At 42.8% G+C, this 16,325-nt stretch overlaps 1 protein-coding gene across 2 annotated transcripts in view; it reads right to left on the bottom strand.

Moving 5' to 3' along the window:
• LOC126278432 (two pore potassium channel protein sup-9) overlaps nt 1-16,325 on the bottom strand; it is a 1,195,629-nt gene that overhangs the window by 117,684 nt on the left and 1,061,620 nt on the right. For both annotated transcript variants that reach the window (XM_049978547.1, XM_049978548.1), the window contains one exon: nt 15,295-15,450. In XM_049978547.1, coding sequence (XP_049834504.1) covers nt 15,295-15,450 — 156 coding nt within the window. The remainder of the gene's footprint in view (nt 1-15,294; nt 15,451-16,325) is intronic.

Genomic DNA, 16,325 nt, shown 5'->3' with positions numbered 1-16,325 from the left:
AGTAGAATTCCTAAACTTCATTGACTTCGTGACCATCAATCCTGATGTTAAGTTTCTCGCTGTTCTCATTTCTACTACTTCTTATTACCATCGTCTTTTTCCGATTTACTCTCAAACCATACTGTGTACTCACTAGACTGTTCATTCCGTTCAGCAGATCATTTAATTCTTCTTCACTTTCACTCAGGATAGCAATGTCATCAGCGAATCGTATCATTGATATCCTTTCACCTTGCATTTTAATTCCACTCCTGAACCTTTCTTTTATTTCCATCATTGCTTCCTCGATGTACAGATTGAAGAGTAGGGGCGAAAGGCTACAGCCTTGTCTTACACCCTTCTTAATATGAGCACTTCGTTCTTGATCGTCCACTCTTATTATTCCCTCTTGGGTGCTGTACATATTGTATATGAGCCGTCTCTCCCTATGGCTTACCCCTACTTTTTTTCTGAATCTAGGACAGTTTGTACCATTTTATATTGTCGAATGCTTTTTCCAGGTCGACAAATCCTATGAACGTGTCTTGATTTTTCTTTAGCCTTGCTTCCATTATTAGCCGTAACGTCAGAATTGCCTCTCTCGTGCCTTTACTTTCCCTAAAGCCAAACTGATCGTCACCTAGCGCATTATCAATTTTCTTTTCCATTCTTCTGTATATTATTCTTGTAAGCAGCTTCGATGCATGTGCTGTTAAGCTGATTGTGCGATAATTCTCGCACTTGTCAGCTCTTGCCGTCTTCGGAATTGTGTGGATGATGCTTTTCCGAAAGTCAGATGGTATGTCGCCAGACTCATATATTCTACACACCAACGTGAATAGTCGTTTTGTTGCCACTTCCCCTAATGATTTTAGAAATTCTGATGGAATGTTATCTATCCCTTCTGCCTTATTTGACCGTAAGTCCTCCACAGCTCTTTTAAATTCCGTTTCTAATACTGGATCCCCTATCTCTCTAATTCGACTCCTGTTTCTTCTTCTATCACATCAAACAAATCTTCACCCTGATAGAGGCTTTCAATGTATTCTTTTCACCTATCTGCTCTCTCCTCTGCATTTAACAGTGGGAATCCCCCTTGCACTCTTAATGTTACAATCGTTGCTTTTAATGTCACCAAAGGTTGTTTTGACTTTCCTGTATGGTGAATCTGTCCTTCCAACAATCACATCTTTTTCGATGTTTTCACATTTTTCCTGCAGCCATTTCGTCTTAGCTTCCCTGCACTTCCTATTTATTTCATTCCTCAGCGACTTGTATTTCTGTATTCCTGATTTTCCCGGAACATGTTTGTACTTCCTCCTTTCATCAATCAACTGAAGTATTTCTTCTGTTACCCATGGTTTATTCGCAGCTACCTTCTTTGTACCTATGTTTTCCTTCCCAAGTTCTGTGATGGCCCTTTTTAGAGATATCCATTCCTCTTCAACTGTACTGCCTACTGCGCTATTCCTTATTGCTGTATCTATTGCGTTAGAGAACTTCAAACGTATCTCGTCATTCCTTAGAACTTCCGTATCCCACTTCTTATCGTATTGATCCTTCCTGACTAATGTCTTGAACTTCAGCCTACTCTTCATCACTACTATATTGTGATTTGAGTCTATATCTGCTCCTGGGTACGCCTTACAATCCAGTATCTGATTTCGGAATCTCTGTCTGACCATGATGTAATCTAATTGAAATCTTCCCGTATCTCCCGGCCTTTTCCAAGTATACCTCCTCCTCTTGTGATTCTTGAACAGGGTACTCGCTATTACTAGCTGAAACTTGCTACAGAACTCAATTAATGTTTCTCCTCTTTCATTCCTTGTCCCAAGCCCATATTCTCCTGTAACCTTTTCTTCTACTCCTTCCCCTACAACTGCATTCCAGTCGCCCATGACTATTAGATTTTCGTCCCCCTTTACATACTGCATTACCCTTTCAATGTCCTCGTACACTTTCTCTATCTGTTCGTCTTCAGCTTGCGACGTCGGCATGTATACCTGAACTATCGTTGTCGGTGTTGGTCTGCTGTCGATTCTGATTAGAACAACCCGGTCACTGAACTGTTCACAGTAACAGACCCTCTGCCCTACCTTCCTGTTCATAACGAATCCTACACCTGTTATACCATTTTCTGCTGCTGTTGATATTACCAGATACTCATCTGACCAGAAATCCTTGTCTTCCTTCCACTTCACTTCACTGACCCCTATTATATCTAGATTGAGCCTTTGCATTTCCCTTTTCAGATTTTCTAGTTTCCCTACCACGTTCAAACTTCTGACATTCTACGCCCCGACTCGTAGAACATTATCCTTTCGTTGATTATTCAATCTTTTTCTCATGGTAACCTCCCCCTTGGCAGTCCCCTCCCTGGCTAACATCTAACAATTTACAAACATGAAAAAAAGGTTTGCATCACCTCGGTTCCGAGAGTTCCGGAATCTGTACAGAGAATTGGAATAGAGATCAACATAAACATTATTTCCACCCTTTTTACTGCTCATGAAAACCACACATTGCATGTTGTACCACAATACAGAGAGACCTTCAGAGGTGGTGGTCCAGATTGCTGCAAAGACCGGTACCACTAATTCCCAGCAGCACGCCCTGTTGCACTGATGCATGCCTATATTCGTCGTGGTATACTATACACAATTTCATCAAGGCAATGTTGGTCCAGATTGTCCCATTCCTCAACGGCGATTCAGCGTAGGTCCCTCACAGTGGTTGGTTGACACGGCGTCCGTAAACAGCCCTTTTCAATATAACCCAGGCATGTTCAATAGGGTTCATGTCTGGAGAACTTGCTGACTACTATAGTAGAGCGATTTCGTTATCCTGAAGAATGGGAGTGCGAATTGACGTCCATGAAGACGCCTCGCCAATATGCTGCCAGTATGGTTGCACTGTCGCTCGGAGGATAGCGTTCATGCATCGTACAGCCGTTACGGCGCCTTCAGTGACCGCCAGTGCTTACGTCGGCCCCACATAATGCCTCCCCAAAACAGCAAGGAACATCCACGTTGCTGCACTCGCTGAACAATTTGTCTAAGGGGTTGAGCCTGACCGGGTTGCCTCCAAACACGTCTCCGACGATTGTCTAGTTGAAGACATGCGAAACTCATCGGTGAAGAGAACGTGATGGCAATCCTGAGCGGTCCATTCGGCATGTTGTTGGGCCCATTGTAGCGCGCTGCATGGTGTCGTGGTTGCAAAGATGTAACTCGCCATGGACGTCGGAAGTGAAGTTGCACACCATGCAGCCTATTGTGCACAGAGTCGTAACACGACGTTCTGTGGTTGCACGAAAAGCATTGTTCAACATGGTGGCGTTGCTGCCAGGGTTCTTCCGAGTCAAAATCCGTGGGTAACGGCCATCCACTGCAGTAGCAGCCTGAGCGAGGCATGTCATCGACAATTCCTGTTTCTCTGTATCTCCCCCATGTCCGAACAACAAGGCTTTGGTTTGCTCCGACACGCCTGGACACTTTCTCTTGTTGAGAGCCGTTCCTGGCACAAAGTAAGAATTCGGACGCGATCGAACCGCGGTGTTGACCGTCTAGGCATGGTCGAACTACAGACAACACGAGCCGTGTACTTCCTTTCTGGTGGAATGACTGGAACTGATCGGCTGTCGGACTCCCTACGTCTAATAGGAGCTGCTCATGCATGGTTGTTTACACCTTTGGGCGGGTTTAGTGACATTTATCAACAGTCAAAGGGACTGTCTGTCTGATACACTGTCTACAGTCGTCTATCTTCAGAAGTCCTGGGAAACGAGGTGATGCAAAACTTTTTTTGATGTGTGTGTATTAAGGGCATATATACTTCGCAGACGACTATCGACAATATACGAAAGAGTAAGATCGACGTACACGATATTACGTGCAGCGCAAAAACAAGTATTGGAAACTGATGTAGAATTGAAAGGAAAAACAAAAAATAATTTGTGTTACGGTCACCTTTTTCAAAAACACAGTCTAAATGTTATCTAGGTAGCCCAAATTAACTTTTTGCTTGAATGGAGACACCATAAGACACATTGCAAAAGGAAATTAATTTAATAGTTTTTCATTTCTGCTTCAATGGCAAGGTAATTTTATTGACAAGTGATGTGACAGATAGTTCATCATTGTAACAGTACATGACAAATATAGACCAAAAGAAAGGCACATGGCGCGAGAAATAGTTCCCAAACAATCACATCAGTATATCCATCTCTAGTGGCAACGTAGGCTTGTATCCCCACATGCAAATGATCATAAAAGTGCCGAACGGCATCAAGCTGAAGATTGCCCCGAGAATCTTGCGCCTTCTATGGCAATTCGCCAATGGTTTTTATAGTTTGAAGAGAACGAGTAAGTTCCCGCTTTGTCATGTGCAATGCGTATGGAATTGGCGAGATATCTGGTAATCATGCCCGCCAGGCAGTAGTTGTACACGGCTGAGAGCACGCTGCGTCATAGCAATCGTATGCGTAGTTGCACTGTCCTGCTGAAAAACACATGGCCCTCCTGTCCAAGAAATGGCAGTAGCACTGAGATAACAATCTGCCCAATTTGGCGAGCACTTGTTACTTTACCCTGCAGAAACACCTAACGTGACCGCGGTTTGTAACTCATGAGTCCCCTCCAGAACAGGAAGTGTGGAATGGAACCAGGGTGTGATGGGTGAAAGCATTCTGGGAAAGGCAGATCACCAGGTTTTTGCCATATGAGTATACGTCCATCACTCACACGCAGACAAGACCTACTCTAATCATGAAGACAACCGTGCGCGGGCCCGCAGCTCGTGGTCGTGCGGTAGCGTTCTCGCTTCCCACGCCCGGGTTCCCGGGTTCGATTCCCGGCGGGGTCAGGGATTTTCTCTGCCTCGTGATGGCTCGGTGTTGTGTGATGTCCTTAGGTTAGTTATGTTTAAGTAGTTCTAAGTTCTAGGGGACTGATGACCATAAATGTTAAGTCCTATAGTGCTCAGAGCCATTTGAACCAACAGTGTGCCACTTCACTCTCCACTCATCTCTTGCACCGCACTAGAATTCCAGTGCTCGGAGGTGTCGTGATGTCTGTGGTCCCCTAACCAGAGGCACATGTGATCTTAATTCTGCTGCAGACAGAATGTTCCTAATATTCCCTGATAACATAGCAAGTGCAACATATCATCGGACTTCCTCCCTGGATGAAGTTCGGTCGACCACCACTGCTCGCACAATACATCGATCTTGATGTGTTTGCCGCGTGGGGTAGCTGCGTCGTCTGAGGCGTCTTGTCAGGGTCCGCGCGGCTCCCTCCGTGGGAGGTTCGAGTTCTGCCTAGGTCATGGGTGTGTACGACGTCCTTAGCGTAAGCTTAAGTTAGATAAAATAGTGTGTAAGCTTATGGACCGATGACCTCAGCAGTTTGGTCCCATTAAGACACCTCAAATTTCCAAAATTTGACATGTTGGTGTACTACACGGACGTCCAGTATCTGGTCTATAGGTATGAAAACGTTCGAGAGACTACTGCTAAAAGCAGTGATGCATCATCCCGTGCCCTGTGTCCATCCAGTTCAGCAATCCGTCGATACGTCCATCCAATTTCCTGCAGACCTGCAATGCGAGCCCGTCCAAATGGCTGAGGCTGTTCAACTGGAATACGCACTCGTCGGTATGGTGTGGTTGTGCCTCACACCGATGTGCAAACACTCTTGACCTCTGAACTCGGCACAGTGACTACCTACAGGGACAACGCAGAGGGTGCACAGACACACATCTCGAGCGCTGTCTGACTGCTGATGACCGTGTCAACTGAGTCACTAACACTGTAACTCCTCAGTGCGCGCATATTATATTCCGGTGTCACTGAATGCAGTCCTTAGGGTGTTGTTTTTCCGTCTGTGTAATTATTGAAGGTATTTTGGATCCGTCTTTGCAAAATAATTTGACTGAAATAAAACAAAACGCATTTGGCGACGAAAACAAGCATTTTCTTGTAGTTGCTAAGACGGATTTCAACTACCTTCGACCATTTAATAGTTAATGCTTCATGTCAGTTTATTTACAAAATAATGACAACAGACAAACAGATTCGTCTACTTTGACGAAGATGGACGCCAGTATCAGTTAGAAATTCCACGTAACTGGCGTTACACTGTAATTTATTTACAGAAATATATTAAAAAAATCGTGTCTAAAATAGTATTTTTGATGGTAGAAGAAATAACTTGCATGTTTTGCAACAAAAAAATCCACGTGTTTTGTGCTCCATTAGTAATTAAAAATACAGAAATGCAAGCATCGAATGTACATCCAATTAACGTAATGGAATTGCTTGTTTATCGTCAGTTCAGCTTTGGAACATCTACTACCGCGTTCTATATATAATCCGGCAGATAATTACGCTGTTTTGACTTGCAGCCGCGGTACCTGAAATTATTTCCGGGATGAGTAGATTCCTATCTCTACCTGGCTACGCGCCAGCACTGATGACCTAGCGGTGCTTCCGACCTCTGTGCGTTCTTTTATCAGCGTGTTATATCGATTCTGTTGGAGGAAGTAGAGGAAACTCATGTTTACGAAGAACTAAAAGATCTCATCAGAACGGAAAATATGCAGCTCTCATGCCAGGAAGAGAATAAAACATGTGGTTTATACTCCAAACTATGAAATTTCACAATGAACACGTCTTCAGATTCCCCTTACATACACCTTCAGATATGCCTCTTAATTCTGTCGAAATCCTATGACATTCATAGTAGCTACTTGAAACAGTATACAACAGACTACTTTTACAGCTAGTTGACATTAATATAGGGTATGTCTATCTTTCGCCTTTACGCCGGCTTGAACTCTGTTCTGGACGTTTTGAATGTCTCAGGAGGAATCGAAACCCACTCTTCCTCAATAGCCAAAACCAGAGAAGGCAATGATGTGGAACGCTGTAGTGAGGGGCGAGGTCGAGGCTCTTTGAGTCATCAAACTTCTGTCTGATTTGATGCGGTCCGCCTCGATTTCCTCTCCTACGTCAACATCTCGAAGTAGCACTTGGAACTCTCTGCAATTATTTGCTGGATTTATTCCAGTCTCTGTCTCCCTCTACAGTTTTTACCCTCCGCAGCTCCCACTAACACCACGGCGCTTATTCCCTGATGCCTCAGCCCAAGTCCTACCATCCTGTCCCTTATTCTTGACATTGTTTTTCATATATCCCTTTCTTCGCCTCCACATTCGTTATGTTATCAGTCCACCTAATTATCAAAATTCTTCTGTAGCGCCACATCTTAAACGCCTCGATTGTCTTCTGTTCCGGTTTTTCCACTGTCCATGATTCACTACTATACAGTGCTGTGCTCCAAACGTACATTCTCAGAAATTTCTCTCTCAAATTGGTAACAGAAGACTTCTCCAGGTCAGGAATGCCCTCTTTGCTATGCTAGTCTGTTTTTTATATTCTCCTTGCTTCGTCCCCTCTCAATCCATATTCTGGACTCAGTAGACTATTCATTCCGTTTAACAGTTCCTGTAATTCTTCTTCACCTTCACAGAGGACAGCAATGTCATCAGCGAATCTTATCACTGATATTCTTTCACCTCGAATTTTATCTCACCTTTCAACCATTCTGGAATGTAATTAGCAGTCTTCAAAATGGAGGTAAGAAGGAAATGACCAGTATTTTGGACAGGTCAGGAAAACTGCTGGTGAATCCTGTGGATTCTTTGGGTAGATGGAGGGAGTATTTTGAAGAGTTGCTCAATGTAGGTGAAAATACGATCAGTAATGTTTCAGATTTCGAGGTACAGTGGGATAGGAATGATGATGGAAATAGAATCACATTTGAGGAAGTGGAGAAAATGGTCAATAGATTGCACTGCAATAAAGCAGCTGGGGTGGATGAAATTAAGTTGGAACTCATCAAATACAGTGAAATGTCAGGTCTTAAATGGCTACACAGGATAACTGAAATGGCCTGGGAGTCGGGACAGGTTCCATCAGACTGGACAAAAGCAGTAAACACACCAAACTTTAAACATGGAAACAGAAAAGATTGTAACAACTACAGAGGTATCTCTTTAATCAGCGTTGTGAGTAATATTTCTCAGGTATTGTTGAAAGGAAAGTGCGAGTATTAGTTGAGGACCAATTGGATGAAAATCAGTGTGGGTCTAGGCCTCTTAGAGGTTGTCAGGGCCAGATCTTTAGCTTACGGCAAATAATGGAGAAGTGTTATGAGTGGAACAGGGAATCGTATCTATGCTTTATAGATCTAGAAAAGGCATATGAGCGGGTTCCTAGGAGGAAGTTATTGTCTGTTCTACGAGATTATGGAATAGGAGGCAAACTTTTGCAAGCAATTAAAGGTCTTTACATGGATAGTCAGGCAGCAGTTAGAGTTGACGGTAAATTGAGTTCATAATTCAGAGTAGTGTTCAGTGGTAAGACAACACTGCAACCTGTCTCCACTGTTGTTCATATTATTTATGGATCATATGTTGAAAACAATAGACTGACTGGGTGAGATTAAGATATGTGAACACAAAATAAGCGGTCTTGCATATGCGGATGACTTAGTTGTGATGGCAGATTCAATTGAAAGTTTGCAAAGTAATATTTCAGAGCTAGATCAGAAATGTAAGGACTATTGTATGAAGATTAGCATCTCCAAAACGAAAGTAATGTCAGTGGGAAAGAGAGATAAACGGACTGAGTGCCAAATAGGAGGAACAAAGTTATAACAGGTGGGCGGTTTCAAGTATTTAGGATGCATATTCTCACAGGATGGCAACATGGTGAAAGAAATGGAAGCGAGGTGTAGCAAAGCTAATGCAGTGACCTCTCAGCTACGATCTACTCTATTCTGCAAGAAGGAAGTCAGTACCAAGACTAAGTTATCTGTGCACCGTTCAATCTTTCGACCAACTTTGTTGTATGGGAGCGAAAGCTGGGTGGATTCAGGTTACCTTATCAACAAGGTTGAGGTTACGGATATGAAAGTAGCTAGGATGATTGCAGGTACTAGTAGATGGGAACAATGGCAGGAGGGTGTCCACAATGAGGAAATCAAAGAAAAACTGGGAATGAACTCTATAGATGTAGCAGTCAGGGCGAACAGGCTTAGATGGTGGGGTCATTGTTACACGCATGGGAGAAGCAAGGTTATCCAAGAGACTCATGGGTTCAGCAGTAGAGGGTAGGAGGAGTCGGGGCAGGCCAAGGAGAAGGTACCTGGATTCGGTTAAGAATGATTTTGAAGTAATAGGTTAAACATCAGAAGAGGCACCAATGTTAGCACTGAATAGGGGATCATGGAGGAATTTTATAAGGGGGCTGTGCTCCAGACTGAACGCTGAAAGGCATAATTAGTCTTAAATGATGATGATGATGATCTTCAACCATTGTTTTATTTACGTCATTGCTTCTTTGATATACAAATTGAACAGTAGGTATGAAAAACTACCTCCCTGGCTAACATCATTTTTAAACCGAGCACTTCGTTCTTGGTCTTCCAATCTTATTGTCCTCTCTTGGTTCTTGTACAAATTCTATAAAACCCGTCTTTCCTTACAGTTTACCTATATTTTTCTCAGAATTTCGAACATCTTCCACCATACTACACTGTCGAACGGACTTCCTAGGTCTATAGATCCTGTGAGAGTATGCTAATTTTCCTTCAGTCGTGCTTTCATTATCAACTGGAATGTCATAGCTGCCTCTGGTACCTTTACCTTTCCTAAAGTCAAACTGTCATGGAACAGATCTTCAGTTTTCTTTTCCTATCTGTATATTACTCTTGTAAGTAGGTTGGATGCACGAGACAAACAGATTTTGCACCTATTTTCCGTTTCTATCTTCTGAATTATGTAGACGGTATTTTTTGGAAAGTCTGGCGGTAGGCCTATGTGGCCAGTCTCATATACTTTACACACCAATTTGAATGGTATGAGTTTAGAAATTCCGATAGAATGTTTACTTTCCCCTCTGTCTCATTTGATCTCAAGTCTTTCAAAGCTCTTTTAAATCCTGACTGTAATACTAAACTTCTTCCATATCGACTCACATGTCTTCTTCTATCACGTTATTAGGAAAGTCCTCCCCCTCACACAGCTGTTCAACGTACTCTTCCCACCTATCTGCTCTTTCCTCTGCGTTTAGCAGTGGAATTCCCATAACACTCTTAATGTTACCATCCTTGCTTTTAATTTCACTGAAGGTTGTTTTGACTTTTATGTATAGTGAGTTATTTCTTTTGACTATAATTTATTTTTCCCTTTTTTAAAAATTTGTTCTACAATTGCTATTTATTTCATTCTAATGGATTTTTATTGTAGTATTCCCGTCTTTCCCTGAACATTTTACTTTTCATCATTTCGTGTATCAATAGTAGCATTTTTTTATGTTATCCAAGTTTTCATCAGGGCTATCATCCTTTTACCTATGCCTGAATGTCCAACATCCGTAAATGGCATTTTTAGTCATATTCATTCCTCTCAACTGATCTGCCTACTGTGATATTCCTCGTCGTAGTAACCACACCCTTGGCGATCTTCAAACGCGTCCCCTGTACATCAGTATCCCATTTCCGTCCAACTCATACTTTCCTACGAATCTGTTAAACCTTGGACTACTCTTCATTATTACTAAGTTATGATTTGGTACAGCCCCTAAGGTTACCTCGAAGAAACTATGACTAACAAAAGAAATATTTCCGTTGATTGACGAAGAAGGAAGTACAAAAAAGTCCAGGGAAATTCAGTAATGCAGAAATACAAGTCACTTAAGATTAAAGTTAACAGCAAGTACGGGGAAGCTAAGGCGAAGAAGAAAGATTGTCGGAAGGACTGACTCAGCCTACAGAAAAGTAAAAAAAAACTTAGAGGAAATTAAAAGCAGAGACGGTAACATTATGAGTGTAATGGAAATTTAGCTGTTAAATGCAGAGGAGAGAGTGGACAGGGGAAAAGAGTACAGTGAAGATGAGTCTAATGGAAGTTCAGCTGTTAAATGCAGAGGAGAGAGTGGACAGGTGAAAAGAGAATAGTGAAGACCGGTATGAGGAGGAGGACTTGTCTGAACATGTGACAGAAGAAGAAACGAAGTCGATAGGGTAGAGGTAGGGGCCTCAGTATTAGAATTTAATTGTATTACTTAAGATCATATACGGCAGAAGGAATAGATAACATTCCATCGGAATTTCTAAAATTATTGTGGAAAGTGGCAACAAAGCGGCTATTCACATTGTTGTGTAGAATGTATGAGACTGGCGTTATACCATCAGACTTCCGGTAAAACATCATCCACAAAATTTCGAAGAAGCGTTCGACATTGTAAAGTGGTGTAAGATGTTCCAAATTCTGAGAAAAATATGTATAAGCCATAGGGAAAGTCGAGTAATATACAATATGTACAAGAACAAAGAGGGTAAAATAGGACTGGGAAACCAAGAACAAAGTGCTGGAATTAAAATGGGTGTACGATAGAGAGGAGTCTTTCGCTTTTAGTGTTCAGTTTGTACATCGAAGAAGCAATGACAAAAATAAAATAAATGGTTCAGGAGTTTGATTAAATTTCAAAGTGGAAAGATATCAATGATACGATTGGCTGATAAAGTTGCTATTCTGAGTAAAAGTGAAGAAGAATTATATGATATTCTGAATGGAATAAATTGTCTAATGAGTACAGGTTGTGGACTGAGAGTAAATCGAATAGAGATGAAAGTAATGAAAAGTAGCAGAAATGAGAACAGCGAGAAAATAAACACCAGAATTGGTGATCAAGAAGTTGAAGAAGTTAAGGGATTCTCGCACGTAGGCTGCAAAGTAACCTATGACAGACGGAGCAAGCAGGACATAAAAAGCAGACTAGCACTGGAAATGAAGGGATTCCTAACCAACAGTAGGCTTTAATTTGAGGAAGAAATGTCTGAGAATGTACATTTGGAGGACAGCTTTGGGTGACAGTCAAACATGGAAAAACATAGGAAAACGGGAACAGAAGAGAATCGAAGCATTTGAGATGTAATGCTACAGACTAATCTTGAAAATTAAGTGGACCGATAAAGCAAGGGATGAGGAGGTTATCCGAGGAACCGGAAGCGACAGAAATATGTGGAAAACACTGACAAGGAGAAGGGACAGGATGATAGGGCATCTGTTAAGGCACCAGGGAATGACTTCCATGTTACTAGAGGGAGCTGTAAAGGGCCCGATCTGTAGAAGACAATTGAGATACATATTATAGATACACCCAACAAATAATTGAGGACGTAGGTTGCAGGTGGTACTCTGAGATGAAAAGGTTGGCACAGGAATTTGCGGTGGGTTGCATCAAACCAGTCACAAGACTGATGATTCAAAAAAATTGATCTGAGGCTGCATCTGCTCCTGCGTATGCCATACAATCCAATATTTCTCTTGAGAATCTCTGTCTGGCTATGATGTATCCAGCTGCAATCTTCCCGTGTTCCCGGGCCTTTCCAAATATAACTCCTCCTCTTACGTTTCCTAAACAGAAAATCCGCTGCTACCATCCAGAATTTATTGCAGAACTTAGTTAGTCTTTCTCCTCTTTCATTCCCAATGCCCAGCCCGTATTTTCCCGTAATTCTTTCTTCTGTTTCTTCCCCTACCGCCACTTTTCAATTCCCCATTAATATTAATTTTTCATCTCCCTTTACGTATTGAGTTATCCATTAAGTATCCCCATATACTTTATCTCTTCGTCTTCTGCTTGCGACATCGGCTGGTATAATTGAGCTATTGCTATCGGCACTGATTTACACTAATGGCCATTAAAATTGCTACACCACGAAGATGACGTGCTACAGACGTGAAATTTAGCCATAGGGAGAAGATGCTGTGATACTCAATTGCTTAGCCTTTCAGAGCATTCACACAAGGTTGGCACCGGTGGCGACACCTACATCGTGCTGACATGGGGAAAGTTTCCAACCGATTTCTCATACACAAACAGCAGTTGACCGGCGTTGCCTGGTGAAACGTTGTTGTGATGCCTCGTGTAAGGAGGAGAAATGCGTACCATCCCGTTTCCGACTTTGATAAAGGTCGGATTGTAGCCTATCACGATTGCCGTTTATCGCATCGCGACATTGCTGCTCGCGTTGGTCGAAGTCCAATGACTGTTAGCAGAATATGGATTCGGTCGGTTCAGGAGGGTAATACGGAACGCCGCGCTGGGTCCCAACGGCCTCGTATCACTAGTAGTCGAGATGATAGGGATCTTATACGCATGGCTGTAACGGATGGTGTAGCCGCGTCTCGATCACTGAGTAAACAGACGGGGACGTTTGCAAGACAACAACCATCTGCACGAACAGTTCGACTACGTTTGCAGCAGCACGGACTATCAGCTCGGAGACCACGGCTGCGGTTACCCTTGACGCTGGATCACAGACAGGAGCTCCTGCGATGGTGTACTCAACGACGAACCTGGGTACACGAATGGCAAAACGTCATTTTTCGGATGAATCCAGGTTCTGTTTACAGCATCATGATGGTCGCATCCGTATTTGGCGACATCGCGGTGAACGCACATTAGAAGCGTGTATTCGTCACCGCCATACTGGCGTATCACCCGGAATGATGGTATGGGGTGCCATTTGTACACGTCTCAGTCACTTCTTGTTCGCATCGACAGCACTCTGAACGGTGGACGTTACATTTCAGATGGGTTACGACCCGTGGCTCTACCCTTCATTCGATCCCTGCGAAACCCTACATTTCAGCAGGATAATGCACGACCGCATGTTGCAGGTCCTGTACGGGCCTTTCTGGATACAGGAAATGTTCGACTGCTGCCCTGGCCAGCACATCTCCGGATCTCTCACCAATTGAAAATGTCTGGTCAATGGCGGCCGAGCAACTGGCTCTTCACAACAGGCCAGTCACTACTCCTGATGAACTGTGTTATCGTGTTGAAGCTGCACGGCCAGCTGTACCTGTACACGCCATCCGAGCTCTGTTTGAATCCAGAATGAGATTTTCACTCTGCAGCGGAGTGTGCGCTGATATGAAACTTCCTGGCAGATTAAAACTGTGTGCCCGACCGAGACTCGAACTCGGGAGCTTTGCCTTTCGCGGGCAAGTGCTCTACCAACTGAGCTACCGAAGCACGACTTACGTCCGGTACTCACAGCTTTACTTCTGCCAGTTGCAACTGGTTGGTCGTGTAATACAAATATCTTAATTGAACGAGTAAGAAGCGAATACTGGAAGATAATATAATTTTTCTAGCATCAGACGAAACAGAGTGAAGAATAGATATAAAATAAAGGTTGTCTGTATTTGTGGGATCATTTTTGTAGACGTTATCTTCGACGACTCAATATCCAAAAAATTGTAAACATTACATTTATCATTTCAAGAATAAGAATTAAGATAACTATGTCATGTTTTATATCAAATGTTCATACATCTAACGACAGTTTATTATTTTGAATTGACATGTTGTTTTAAGAGTTGTGAATTGCAAAGAATTTATAGTGACTGGCGTCACTAATGATTGTAGTGGCAACGAGGGGAGCGGTGGAAGTTTCACTCGATGAGAAGCGAGTGCACTGAGACAATGTTTAGAAAAGCGTAGCGTAGGGAGTTGGGTTTCAGATGCCTCGTGGGAGGAGTCTCTTTACGGTCTCGGTACGCTGAAGATATGGTGGACTTAGTTTTTCTGGGCGGCATAAAGTCGCGTAGAAATTCATGAAATGAAGCACAGTTATGGTCTTAGCTATCTTGCTAACAGGACTGTATGGTGGCTGAGTTATAATAAGACAGTAACTCTCTCACTTACTGGTTACAGAACTCAGTTATTTTCTTGCTTGTGGTTATTGCGTGGTTATCAATACAAAATACTTCACCTGTAATTTCATACTTTTATGCAGTCAGTATTCTGTAGTGAACTTTATCAACTATGTGTGGCATTGGAACTACTTTGCACTGATGTGCGATAGACAAATGGAGCACGCACTAACGAAAATCATCGTGCAATCAGTTCCTCGCCCTCAAGCCCGCAAGGAAGTAATGACTGAACAGGGATTTAAAGTCGCAGTATGGGATTTTTTTTTTCAGCTGAGATCGCCCCAGTGAAAACTGGTTTTTCCCGTCCGGTTTCAGATCAGTATCGATGGATTCACATCATGGTTAGTGACATTAATGTGACTACATGTGTCACAAGTTTCTGTTGCTCATTAATGGCAAACGTCCATGATTTCATAACCTCTAGACTACTATGCTGGTAAGAGAGAGAGAGACAGAGAGAGAGAGAGAGAGAGAGAGAGAGAGAGAGAGAGAGAGAGATTATGTATAAGAAGCACTGACCAATAGTCGTGAGGACGGTGGTGGCGTAGTAGAAGGCCCCGGCGAATTTCCATTGCTTCCCGGCCTTGTGGGGCTCCGTCTTGAGCACCACCGCCTCCATGATGCGGAAGTCGTCCGCACTGATGTTGTACTTGCGGATCACCTTCTGCTCCATATCTGAAACAATTAGGCACCAACGTCACTTAACTGTCAATCACAAGTGTCTGGCTACTGCTTTTTCTGTAGCACTCGGTTAGTTCTCAGGTGAGTTCGTCAAGCTAGGACTTTTGAGTTACCCTGAGCATCGAAGAGCTGCAAGTCTGACTGAATCTTTTCACAATTGCCTCGCTGTACCTCCATATTTCTTTTCTTAAGAGGCTCTCACAGCTCAAGCTCAATATTTATTGTGCAGTAATATGTGTTATATATACAGGGTGGTCCATTGATCGTGACCGGGCCAAATATCTCACGAAATAAGCGTCAAACGAAAAAACTGCAAAGACCGAAACTTGTCTAGCGTGAAGGGGGAAACCAGATGGCACTATGGCTGGCCCGCTAGATGGTGCTACCATAGGTCAAATGGATATCAACTGCGTTTTGTTAAATAGGAACCCCCATTTTTATTACATACTCGTGTAGTACGTAAAGAAATATGAATGTTTTAGTTGGACCACTTTTTTCACTTTGTGATAGACGGCTCTGTAATAGTCACACACATATGGTTCACAATTTTAGACGAACTGTTAGTAACAGTTAGGTTTTTTAGATTAAAATACAGAACGTAGGTACGTTTGAACATTTTATTTCGGTTGTTCCAATGTACCTTTGTGAAATTATCATTCCTGAAACGCATGCTGTTACAGCGTGATTACCTGTAAATACCACATTAATGAAATAAATGCTCAAAATGATGTCCGTCAACCTCAATGCATTTGGCAATACGTGTAACGACATTCCTCTCAACAGCGAGTAGTTCGCCTTCCGTAATGTTCGCACATGCATTGGCAATGCGCTGACGCATGTTCTCAGGTGTTGTCGGTGGATCACGATAG

Source organism: Schistocerca gregaria, chromosome 6, assembly GCF_023897955.1.
Source record: "Schistocerca gregaria isolate iqSchGreg1 chromosome 6, iqSchGreg1.2, whole genome shotgun sequence".
NCBI lineage: Eukaryota > Metazoa > Arthropoda > Insecta > Orthoptera > Acrididae > Schistocerca > Schistocerca gregaria.
This window is presented reverse-complemented; position numbering and strand designations above follow the sequence as displayed.